At 62.3% G+C, this 12,048-nt stretch overlaps 1 protein-coding gene across 1 annotated transcript; it reads right to left on the bottom strand.

Moving 5' to 3' along the window:
* Positions 1–2,233: 2,233 nt before the first annotated feature.
* On the bottom strand, positions 2,234–8,724 carry ADGRG5 (adhesion G protein-coupled receptor G5). Its single transcript, XM_070063150.2, has 11 exons — positions 8,623–8,724; positions 8,399–8,468; positions 7,691–7,838; positions 7,107–7,223; positions 6,408–6,524; positions 5,581–5,733; positions 4,913–5,034; positions 4,478–4,746; positions 3,964–4,081; positions 2,790–3,067; positions 2,234–2,481 (listed from the first exon to the last, which is right to left on the bottom strand). The coding sequence occupies exons 1-11, from the start codon at positions 8,684–8,686 to the stop codon at positions 2,381–2,383; spliced, it is 1,557 nt and encodes a 518-aa protein (XP_069919251.1). The 5' UTR covers positions 8,687–8,724; the 3' UTR covers positions 2,234–2,380.
* Between the last annotated feature and the right edge of the window lie 3,324 nt (positions 8,725–12,048).

The raw sequence follows: 12,048 nt of genomic DNA, 5'->3' as shown, positions 1-12,048 counted from the left end.
ACCAGCCCAAAAGTGAGGAAGAAGCTGTTCCGGGAGCTGAGCGTGGTCCAGTGTGGCAGGGCGGAGAGGGGGGACGGCCTGCAGCGGGCCGCAGGCTGGACCCCCGGCCTTCGTCTCCCATGCGGAGCTGGGCAATGAGCAGGAGGAGGGCACGGAGGGCTTCGGGCGAGCCAGCCACGGTCAGGCGGCAGGCGTGAGAAAGCCCCTCGCATCCATGTATGGTGAGACCCGGGAGTGGGAGGCAGGAGGCTGGGTGGAGGCCAGAGCTGAGCCAGGACAGACAGCGGGCTGGGGGCACCCAAGACGGACCCCTTGGGGTCTCTGCTGGTGGCCCTAGCCAGCAGACGCCTCCAGCTAAGTGGGGCTCTCCCCGCGGGCACAGCAGCCGCCTGCATGGCGCAGGTGGGTGGAGTTGAGGGGAGCGAGCCCATGCCCCGCCCCCTGAGTCAGCACAGGTCGCAAACATTAAATAGATGGACAGAGAAATAGCTAAATCTGATTTTCAGATAAATGGCAAGCACGGTTTTATTCCAAAATTCCTCCCAAATCGGTCATCCTGTATTTGCTCTGGCAACTCCTCGTCCAGCCCTACCCCCACCGCTGAGCACGCTTCCTCCTTGCTGAAACAGTAGTCAGAGAACACAAACCCCTCCACAGAGGCCCGTGGGACGCCTTGACCAGCCGTCGAGGCTGGTCTTGTTAGCAGGGGTCCCCCAAGGCCTGGGACCTGCTGCGACTCGGAGCCCGGCCAAACCAGGGGAGCGTGAACGGTGACTCGGTGGGGGCGGCGCCACGCTAGGCCTGGGGTCAGAGCGAGGGGGCCTTTTCCATGGGGGACGTGGGGAGGTTTTCTGGAAGATCTGATAAATGGCCCCCCAGGAACTTACCCGGATGACAGCACCGCACTGGGGGGGGGGGGGCGGGAATCCCTGGAAAGGAGCGGCAAGGCTGCAGCAGAGGCCCCTCGGGGAAAAGGGGGAGCAGCCAGGCCAGCGAGGTGGCGCGGACCCAGGCCTGGCTCCAGCAGGTCGGCCTCAGAGCTGCAGCTGACATAGCGGACGCTGGTCAAGCACTGACAAAGCCCCAGCTGCCCCGAGCAGCTGCTCCGGGCTGAGCTCCCCCCCCCCGAGGGGGGGTTCTCTCATCCAATCATGGGGCCCCAGCTGCACAGAGAGACTTATCCGCCGTCACACAGCCAGCCACAGGCAGAGCTGGCGTTTTATACCACTCGACACCTGGTGATGAGTTCTGTGTATGAATGTAGACAAGAGCAGAGGGCCCTCCTAGGAGGACAGGGACGCGCTCCAGCCACCTTGATGGGACATTCAAGGTCATAAAATCCACCTGCCGGCTGGGGGCAGGGCCCTGAGTCTTTCCATGTGAGCCAGGCACGCCCAGGGCACAGCCCCCAGGAGTAACCTCGGGAGCTGTGTTTGGAAAGGAGACAAGCAGCAGTGTAAACACTCAGCAGGTGCAGTCCTAGAGGTACCGTGGTCTCCAGCTGGGGCGTCACGTCCACGCACAGGAGACAGCACCATTTCTCCCTGCCGTGTTGGAGCCGCCAGCCTCTGAGCACAGGCCAACAGCGACCCCTGGCGTGCATCCTGGGAAAAGCACTGGCTTCCGAAGCGTGTCTCCCGCGAGGTCAGACAGGTCTCTGGCAAGGCTGACCCCTACCTCTGTGGCTCAGGATCCGGAACCCACACCCTCAAGCCCGCCAGGGGAAATCCAATCCATCCCAACCATCAAAGAACCGGCTCCCTGGGGCCCAGCTGGCTCAGCTGGAAGGGAAGGGCTGCTCCCTCCGCCCCCATGGAAGTCCACCGGGCTCTCGGGAGCACTGGACGAGGAGCCTGTGAGCAGGGCTGGACTCACCCGTGTTTGGGAAGGATAGGCTTGGCATTACAGTCATCGTAATTCGGGGAGCTAAAGAACAGGGGACCCTGGCCAGGTGCCATCCCACGTCCCCAGGAGGAGGCTGGGCAGGGCTGGGAGGTGTTTCCAGGGCTGGCTGGTCGCAATTCCAGCCCCCGCAGGTAGATGGCAGCACAGGGTGAGGCCAGGGAGAATCCCCACCCACCCTCCAAGGCATTTGATGTCTCCCAGCTCATCAGTTAGGCAGGATCACAGCCTCTTGCTCTCACGCCACATATGTGGAAACCCAGGGTCCCTGAAAGTGGCAGGGAAGATCACACAGGGAGACGCAGCACCACTCCTGGAAATGTGGCCCTGACTCCCGGGCCAGCCTGGAGCAGGAGGACACGCCGTGCCCTCTGTCCCTGGGGCACTCATGGAGCTGGAGGAGATCCCTGGGGTCACAGCGGTGCCGGTGGCCAGCAGCAGGCCAGCTACCTTCCCTGGGACAGCCGGGGAGGCGGGGCTACAGCACCATCTGGGAGGAGCTGGGGGCCTCCATTGGCACCTTGGCCTCTGCCTCAGAGCTGCACCTCCGGGAGCAGAACCAGAGGAAGAGGAAGAAACCTGCAAGCGAAAGGCCAGGCGGTGGGGGCATTGCATGGCAGCCGGGGCCCCTCCCAGACTCCAGGAGCTGTGATGAGTGAGGTTCCCCCCCGGGGGGCCCCCACCATGAAGAACTCCCATAATCCCCTGTTGCTGGAGGCCAGAAGGGGCGGAGTCTCAGAGCATCCCCACCCCAAGTGAGCGTTAGACGGCAGCACCCCTCCTCTGGGCAGAGGTGGCCCCACCCCAGCTCAGCAAGTGGAGCGCACCCCCTCCCCCACCTGAAGGAATCCCTGAGGGCTTCCTGCAGGCGTCTTCCTGGCGCCTACCATAGAGCGAGTTGAAGATGGTGAAGAGGAAGAGCTGCGGCACCAGGAAGACGCCGAAGGAGAAGAAGGCCAGGGCCCAGGTGGTGCCCAGCAGTACGGTGAGACCCAGCACCAGGACGGTGTCGCGGCAGGCCCGGGAGCCCCGTGCCTTCTCCCGCGCCCGCAGCCTGCGCAGGGCCCGCAGGGCCCAGGCCAGCACCACCAGGTTGAACAGGGACGTGAGGCCGCCGTAGCCCATGACCAAGACACTGTGGATCGCCGGGCTCCGCAGCCAGCACCTGTGGGGGATGCAGCGTGCAGTGAGTGCGGCCTGCCAAAGCCGCCCCTTTGCTGCCTGCCTGACCGTGGGCGCTCGGCCTAGGTTCCTGCCCCTCTGTCCCCCTTCCGAAGCCCCCACGGCTGCCTCCCTACCACACCTGCCCAAGTCGTCTGGCCTCCATGGCTGGCCCCTGCCAACAGGTACAACCTCCTGCTGGGTCACTGGCCCGGACAGGGGTTCCCAGGAACCTGCCCTCCCACGCCCACCATCTGTGCAAGGGCCGCCCATGCAGCTGCCTCTCCCTGCATGGCCTGGCCTGGCGGGTGGAGGGGCGCTCTGCATGGGCACAAGGCGGGCAGATGGGCAGCAGGCTGAGCCCAGGGCCTGAGAGAGGCCAGACTCCACCCAGCCCTGGCCCTGGGCCCACCCTGAGGCTGTGGGCCTTGCCTGCCCACGGCACCTGGCAGGCAGGAGTCACCATTCACCTAGCCAGACACTGTGCCATGTGCCACACGGGACCCCACGAGGCAGGAACACAGTTGTCCCCATCCCACAGATCCAGAAACTGAGGCCCAGGCTGGGGGCACACCGGTAGCAGGCAAGGGTGGGACGCGAAGCTCCACGGCTGGAGCCCACAGCCTGCACCCTTAAACTGTCCCGATCAGTTCCTGCCATGCCCCCCTCCCCGCAGGGCTGACGATCCAGGACATTACTGGGGGCTCTTCCTGGCTACTGGGCAGGCCGCTCTCGCACAAGGCCTTCTGCAGCCAGCAAGGGAGAGGCCCAGCCTCCCAGAATCCTCCCCAGGTTGAGCTGTGGCTCTGCAGCCCCGCAGCCAGGCCCAGCCTGAAGTGCGCCCTGGTTAGAGCCCAGCCCCCGGGGCCCCCCTGCCACTGCCGCCCGGCGGGCGCTCACATGGACACGTTCTGGAAGCCTGTGCTGTTGCCCAGGTTGTTGGCGATGGGGATCGTCTGGGGTCCGTACACGGAGCTCTTGGCAGCCAGGAGCAGCAGCACTAGCAGGGCGGGGAGCCCTGGGGGTGGGGGCAGGACAGGCTCAGGAGACCCCAGAGAGGCTGCTGCAGCAGAACCCCTGGGGCAGGGGACAGGCGGGGAGAAGCCGGTGACAACGGAGGACGGACTGGAGGGGGCAATGGGGCCGGGGGTGCCAGTGACGGCGGTGACAGGGTGGCGCAGGTGAGAATGAGAGTGGGGGCAACCGGGGAGGTGGGGCCGGGCGTAGTGACCGCAACGGTGGAGGTGTAAGTGGAGGTGACGGCGGCGGTGAGGGCTGGGGCTGCGGGTGGGGATGCGTTGTCACACAGGAAGTAGTGGCTCCTCTTGACAGGAGGGGTGGCTGGCGCGGCCACGCAGGGGTCACCGCGCGGAGGAAGGAGGGCGGGGGGAGGTGCCGGGGAGGCCCCGCTCACCCCAGCCCAGCGCGCACAGCTTGAACACGTATCTGCGGACGTAGATGTTGTAGACGCGCCCGAGCAGCAGGTAGAGGTGGAAGCCTTCGATGGCCACCCAGGTGAGGCAGCTGAGCAGCGCGTAGTGCAGGCCGGCGGCCAGCGCCGTGCACGCAGCCCCGGGCGCGGGGCCCCCGGCCAGCGCCGGGCTCAGCAGGAAGGCCACGTTGAGGAGCAGCACGGAGGCGTGCAGGTTCACGTGGATGCGCGTCGTGGTGTCACTCTGCTTCCTGCGGGAGGAGCGGGACGCCCGGGGCTCATGGCGGCCCACGGAGGGCAGGGACCCAGCAGCAACTGCAGGCCGGGCACGGTGAGGCTGGGACCCCACGGCCCGCCCGCCCGAGGGCCACCCACCCACCCACCCTGAGGGACAGCGTGGCGCGGGGCGGGGCGCACCTGGCGTGGAAATGCAGCCCGACAGTGAGCAGCGAGGCCACCATGGAGATGCTGCAGCCCACGAGGGAGATGTAGGTGAGAGGCGCCAGCAGCTCCGCGGGCACGCGGGTGCCGGAGAATTGCTGCGGGATGGAAGCGGGACTGGAGGCCGAGAGCGCGCAGCCATCCACCCCGGCCTCCAACGTGGCGACCCTTGCTCCCAGCAAATCCCACCCCCTGCCTCAGTGCGGCTGTCCTCTCCCCACCCACCCTGTGCCCACAGGTGCACCAGCCGTGCCCGTAGCGGCCAGCTCAGGATGCGCACAGGACACACAGTAGGCTAAGACTCAGTCCCCAAGATCTGACCGGCAGCATTGGCTATGGGCAGCTCTCATTGCACTGGCCGGAAAGCGAGGTGGGCAGGAGCCTGGAGCTGCCGGCGGCCATGTTATTATCCCATGAGGGAGGTCCTGACTGAGGGCTAAGCCGGCTTCCAGCAAGCCTAGCAGAGGGGTATTGAGGCCCTGGATGAAGCCGTGCCTGAAGCCTGTTCCAGCTTTTTCAAGAACAGGAGCCCAGAAGTTGTCTTTCTATTGCGTTTTGCTTAAGCCAATTGGAGTTGCATGCTCTGTCCCTTGCACAGCTTTCTGTTTTGCTCCTCCCTGCACGCAGGCTAGCCGCATGCGTACCATGAGGACAGCGAAGTAGGTGAGGTGGTCGCATTGGCAGAGCACCAGGGAAGGGGAGGGAAGCTCTGTGCGACAGCCGTCAGGGCTCCAGGTCCCCCAGGGGCGCCCGTCGTCGCCCTCCTTCCAGAAGACACAGGTCACTGTGTAGCCTTCCTGGGGGGTGGGGGGTGCTGGGTCAGTCACGGGGCGCAGGGACCAGACAGGCCCGAACCCCAGCCCCACCTCCACCGCGGGGGCTGAGGCTGGCCGGGCAAACTGCCAAGCTTCCCTGCGCCCCAGTTTAGTCGTCTGCAAAATGAGATCGTCCGTACCCACATCCCAAGGATAACGGCGAAATGAAAGGCGACGGGAACATCCAGCCTGGCTGTGGAATCAGGCCTGCGCCTCCTCTGGGCACAGTGACCGGGTCAGGGTCGGACATGACCCAGCCATGTCCCCTGCTTGCCAAGGCTGAGAAGCCAGGCCAGAGCCTGTTGCTGAGATGGCGAACCCGAGTCACGAGGACTGCATCTCAGTGCCTGGATCTAGCCATGCCTGAAGCTGGACACCCCCAGGTGTTTCATCAATACGAGCCAATGCGTCCCCTGCGGTGCCTAAGCTGGCTTGCCTTGGCCTCCCAGTGCCAAAACAGGAAGAATACCAACAGATGCCGTGGCTCAGGGCCACACTCTGGCATTTCTTTGGCAGGAAGTGTGATGGAATCCAAAGTTTCTTTCCAAAACGGTCCTCTAGGTTCCCGCTTAGGCAGGTTGGTGGGCTCCAGGAGAGGCACTGGGGTGGGGTAGGGGTGGGTTGGGGGAGGGGCACAGGCGGGGCTCCGACACTACCAGGCTGCGGTTATGCCAGAAGCTGATGTTGACCGGCTCCTTGAGGCCGTGCACGCGCCCGCCATCCAGCTGGGCGCCCACCACGTGGTTGTTGAGCAGGGTCGAGCTGTCGCCATCCTGGGAGGACAACAGTAGGAGGGCTGTGTGCAGGGGACATGGGGAGGGGGCCTAAGTGACATCTGAGCCCCTGCCCCAGCCTCTCTGCTTTGCCCCTGATGCGGCCAGCGGGGGCCAGCCTCCCTCCCCACCAGGAGGGGGCCGGCCTGGCCACCTGGAACATCTGTTGGGTGCATTCCAGCGCCAGAGCCCCCAGCTCACCTCCATCCTAGTTCTTTTTGCAGCCCAACATGGAAAGACCCCCTCTCCAGAAAGCCCCTCCCGGGGGCCCACGGGAACAGCCCCTCCCCATACACTCATGCATCCCTTTGTAGCTGTATGGTTATCATCAACTTGAACTCGGCTCTGAGAGGAGACAGAGACAGAGAGGGGGAGGGGAAGTTCCCAGGGCAGGGACCTTGTGCCTGGGCACACAATAGGCTCCTTAGGTCTCCACTGCAAATCACAGCCATTCTGCCAAAGCTGGTAGGGAAGCTGAGACCAGAGAGGGTCTGATCCCCCCAAGCCAGTGCCCACCCGGAGCCCAGGCAGCAGCAGGAATGTCAGCAGGGCCCCACCCTCTGCGACCCACCCTGCACTGACCTGGAAGAAGTGGGTGGTGAGGAAGTAGACGCAGATGAGCCGCAGACTCTTGGGGCGGCTCCTGCAGGCTTCCTGGGTCAGCTCGGCGGGGAACTGCATGGAGTGCCCAGGCCGGGCCTGCGCGGGGCCACGGACAGGCTGAGCCTGGCGTCCACGGCCAGCAGACTCAACCCTGGCCCTCCACCCCGCGCTAAGCCTCCCTGCTTTACCACGGCCATCGCCTCTGTCGGAGCCTCCCCACCCGGATCTGGCCTCGACTTTGGGTTGTTTGCCACCCCCGACTGGGGCCAGCCGCGGCAGCATCCGGGCATCCATGCAGCTCCCCCCAGGGGCCTGAAGGGAGCCAGCATCCCCAGGCTCTCCCCACTGCCGTCCCCCCGCCCCTCACCTCCAGACCCCTCTGCTGACTCTCACCCCCACCTTAGAGGGGCGGGGGACTCACGGCTGGTTGGAGCTGATTCCAGGTGGGGGCAGAGCGGGGGGTGGGGGGAGAGTCCAGCCCTTGAACCCCTAGAGGACTCCTGGGACAGAGGCAGCTGGTGACCCCACTCCCAGTTCCTCCGGTCACCTCAGACCTGGCGCACCTGCTCTGGAGTGGCACTGCCCAGCGAGAGGCCGGTGAAGTTGCAGCCCAGCCAGAAGACCAGGGCCTGGATGGTGGATGTCTGCACAGTCAGGTTGTGGCCCTGGAAGCTGGCGTTCAGCAGCATCTGCTCCAGCCGGTGCACATGCCTGAGGGCCAGAGCGGGCAGGGGCCAGGTTGGGGTGGACAGCCTGGACAGACGGGGCTTCCCCACTCCCACCCTCGTCACTCCCACCTCCTGACCACTGCCCATACTCTTCCCTTCCTATCCTACCCATCCCTTTCTGATTAACTTCTAATCAGGTCTCAGTTTGTTGTCCTCTCTTCCAGGAAGCCTTTCCTGATTGCTCCCTAGCACCAAGTAGGTGATGTGTCCCCGTGCTTCCCAGTTGCAGCTCCTAGCCCTGGCCGGTCACCAGCAAGAGCCTCTCCCCCAGAGTTGCTGGGTCTTTGGGTCACAGACCCTGGAGAGCCCAGTCAGAATCTTCGTGTCTCCCCCCTGCCCCCAGGAAAATGCACGGAGACCCTGCATGTGCTCCTGTGGCCCTCCCCCCAGGCAGCAAATACCACGAGGCAGGGAGGAGTCTGTCCTGCATCTCTGGAGCTGGGGCCAGGCACACATGAGGACGCAGTCAGTGCATGCATGGTTGAGAGACTGAGCACCGGGAGAGGGTGCGAAGCGACAGCCGGCGAGGAGGCCGCCACTCACTGAGCTGCAGCAGGCTGCTCCACCACCTCCATCTCACGCATCTGGCTCTGGATTTCTTCTGATGATGTCTCTGCGTAGAGCAAGGGTGAGACTGCATCTCCAGCTGCCCCCAACCCTGGGCCTCCCAGCGCTCGCCCCCAGGGAACCTCACTCCCCCTCCCGCCACCTGCAGTTTCCCCGGGCCTGAGCTAGGATAGCCCCTCAGTTCAGGGGAGCCCAGTTACCTGTTGTCCCGCCCAGAGAAGTCAGAAGCCACAGGCAGAGGACAAGCTCCCCACAGCAATCCATGCCCCGAGCCCAGGTCTCCTCCAGGATCCGCACCTGCCCTGGGAAAGGCACCTGCCGTAACCATGACGCTCAAATCACGGCCATAACTTCAGGTGGCGTGCTCAGGGGTGAATGTGCAACTCCTCGCTACCAGTCCTCGCCACTCCTGCTCGGTTGTCAAACGACTGACTGCACTCCTCCTGCTGAACCATAGCAAGCCAGGCAGGCGCTGGCATCGGGGCCACAGCCCTGCTGGGGACACGGGCATCCCATGTCAGCGGCCTCGGACTTGAGTCCCAGCTCCGCTTCCGTTTCCAGCTTCCTGCTGATGCGCACCCTGGGAGGCAGCAGGCGAGGGCTCACGGACTGGAGTCCCTGCCGCCCGCAGGGAGACGTGCCTGGAGCGCCCAGCTCCTGGCTTCAGCCTGGCCCAGCCCCAGGTTTGCAGGGAGTGAGCCAGCAGACGGAAGATCTCTGTGTGTCTGTCTCTGTCTCTCTGCCCTTCAGATAAATAAATTCAAAACACAAGAAGTGGCCAAAACTCCCCAAAACACAAAACAGAACAAAACCTTCTCCCCATGAAGACGACAGGGGGGCCCAGACGCCTTCGGCGTTAATTCTCCCACACGTGCAAGGAGCAAGGATCCCAGACAGGACCTTACAGAGGAAGGGCCGACCACGGTCCTGACTCGTCCTCCACAAGGCAGAGGCGGAAGAGCCGCCTCCAAACTCACATTAAGAGGGCAACGTCACCAGGGCCGCAAATGTCACCGGAAGGAGACCTACAGAGCGGCGTCCCCGTGAACAGAGGTCACACCCGAACCCAAAGCCCGGCGGGATGCGTGGTGGACAATGACAAGCTATTCTAAAAGGTGCATGAGGAAGCAAAGGGCCCAGAAACGATGCTGCAAAGGAACAAAGCGCAGTCCCATGGGTGATTTTTTTACAAAGATGCTAAGGAGAGAGTGTAGCTTTCAACAAATGGTTCTGGATCGATCAAAGGACAAGGAGGAGGAGGAGGAGGAAGGGGTGAGGGGAGGGGAAGAGGCAGGGAGAAGGAGAGATCTGTCTCTTGTAGCATATATGAAAGTTAACTCAGGCCGGCGCTATGGTAGGCGGGCTAAAGCCCCAGCCTGCAGTGCTGGCATCCCATATGGGCGCCGGTTTGAGTCCTGGCTGCTCCACTTCCGACCCAGCTCTCTGCTATGGCCTGGGAGAGCAGGAGAAGATGGCCCAAGTCCTTGGGCCCCTGCACCTGTGTGGGAGACCTGGAAGAAGCTCCTGGCTCCTGGCTTCAGATCAGCTCAGCTCTGGCCATTGCGGCCATCTGGGGAGTGAACCAGCAGATGGACGACCTCTCTCTGTCGCTGTCTCTGTCTCTACCTCTCTGTAACTCTGTCTTTCAAATAAATAAAATAAATCTTTTTTAAAAAACAACTCAAAATGGACCATAGATCCAAATATCAAAACTAAAACTGCAAAACTTCCAGGAGAGCACAGAGGGGACCATCTTGCTGACTTTGGTTTAGACAGAGATTCCCTAGCAACAGCACCAAGAACAGACTCCATAAAAGAAAACAAAGTGGATGTTGAATTTCATCGAAATCCAGAAGTTGCGACAGCGCGAGGGACGGGGCAGCGGCTGCCGGAGGACGGGGGCAAAGCTGCGTCTCACTTCAGCAAAGCCTGTTCCCAGACCGCGTAACGAGAGCTCTCGCAACCAGGAGGAGGGAAGAGTTCACAGTCTGCACACCAGAAAATATATAGATGGCGAATAAACCCTTGAGAAATCACCCAACATCACTAGTCCTTCGGGAAATGCCAACGAAACCACAGCGAGCGAGATGTCACCGCAGACCTTCGGGGCTGGCGAACACGACCCCGAGTGGGAACACGAGTGGTGGGGAGGACACAGAGCAGCCAGAACTTCGGCCTTCTGCGGGGGGCAGGGGGTGGGGGCGTCCCTAGGGGGCATAGCCACGGGAAGACAGCTTGGCAGTGTCTTTCTCTCTCCTCTCTCTCTCTCTCTTAATTTGTTGGTCTGAGAGAGGGGGAGACAGAGAGAGAGAGATCTTCAATCCTCCAATTTACTCCCCACATGGCCACAATGGCTGGAACTGCGCCCATCCGAAGCCAGGAGCTTCTTCCAGGTCTCCCACACAGGTGCTGAGGCCCAACACTTGGGGCCATCCTCTGCTGCCTTCCCAGGCCATGGCAGAGAGCTGGATCAGAAGTGGAGCAGCCCGACCTTTCTCCCTGTCTCTCTCTCTCACTGTCCACTCTGTCAAAAAAAGAAGAAAAGAAAAGAAAAGAGAAGGGAAGGGAAGGGAAGGGAAGGGAAGGGAAGGGAAGGGAAGGGAAGGGAAGGGAAGGGAAGGGAAGGGAAGGGAAGGGAAGGGAAGGGAAGGGAAGGGAAGGGAAGGGAAGGGAAGGGAAGGGAAGGGAAGGGAAGGGAAGGGAAGGGAAGGGAAGGGAAGAGAAGAGAAGAGAAGAGAAGAGAAGAGAAGAGAAGAGAAGAGAAGAGAAGAGAAGAGAAGAAGGCAGGCGCTGCGACTCAGTAGGCTAATCCTCCACCTGCAGCACCAGCACACCAGGTTCTAGTCCCGGTTGGGGCGCCGGATTCTGTCCCTGTTGCCCTGTTGCTCCTCTTCCAGGCCAGCTCTCTGCTGTGGCCCGGGAGTGCAGTGGAGGATGGCCCAAGTACTTGGACCCTGCACCCGCATGGGAGACCAGGAGAAGCACCTGGCTCCTGGCTTCAGATCAGCACGGTGTGCCGGCCACAGTGCGCTGGCTGCAGCAGCCATTAGAGGATGAACTAACGGAAAAGGAAGACCTTTCTCCCTGTCTCTCTCTCTCTCACTGTCCACTCTGCCTGTCAAAAAAAAAAAAAAAAAGGAAGTGGAGCAGCTGGGTCTTGAACCAGCGCCCCATGGGATACCGGCACTGCAGGCATTAGCTTTATCTGCTACACCCACAGCACCAGCCCCACTTCTAGGTATTTTAAATTTTTATTTTGTTTATTTGAAAGGCAGAGACTGAAACAGAGAAATCTCTCATCCATTGTTTAATTTCTTGAATGCCTGCAACAGCCGGAACTGGGTCAGGCTGGAACCAGGAGCCACAAACTTCATTGAGGTCTCCCACAGGGGTGACAGGGCTCCACCTACCTGAGCCATCCACTGCTGTCTAAAGTGCTCATTAGTGGGAAGCATTTGGTGGAGGGGCTCAAACCCAGGCACCCCCCAGTGGCAGCCCAGCCCCACCCCCGCTTCTGGGTGTCTGCCTGAGAACAATGACACCATCTATGCACACAAAAGCCTCCACATACAACAGTCACAGCAACTTCATTCCCAACAGCTGACAACTGGGAGCCAGGCAGGGAT

This window comes from Oryctolagus cuniculus, chromosome 18 (genome assembly GCF_051225735.1).
Source record: "Oryctolagus cuniculus isolate XC-2025 breed Fujian yellow rabbit chromosome 18, ASM5122573v1, whole genome shotgun sequence".
Classification (NCBI taxonomy): Eukaryota; Metazoa; Chordata; class Mammalia; order Lagomorpha; family Leporidae; genus Oryctolagus; species Oryctolagus cuniculus.
This window is presented reverse-complemented; position numbering and strand designations above follow the sequence as displayed.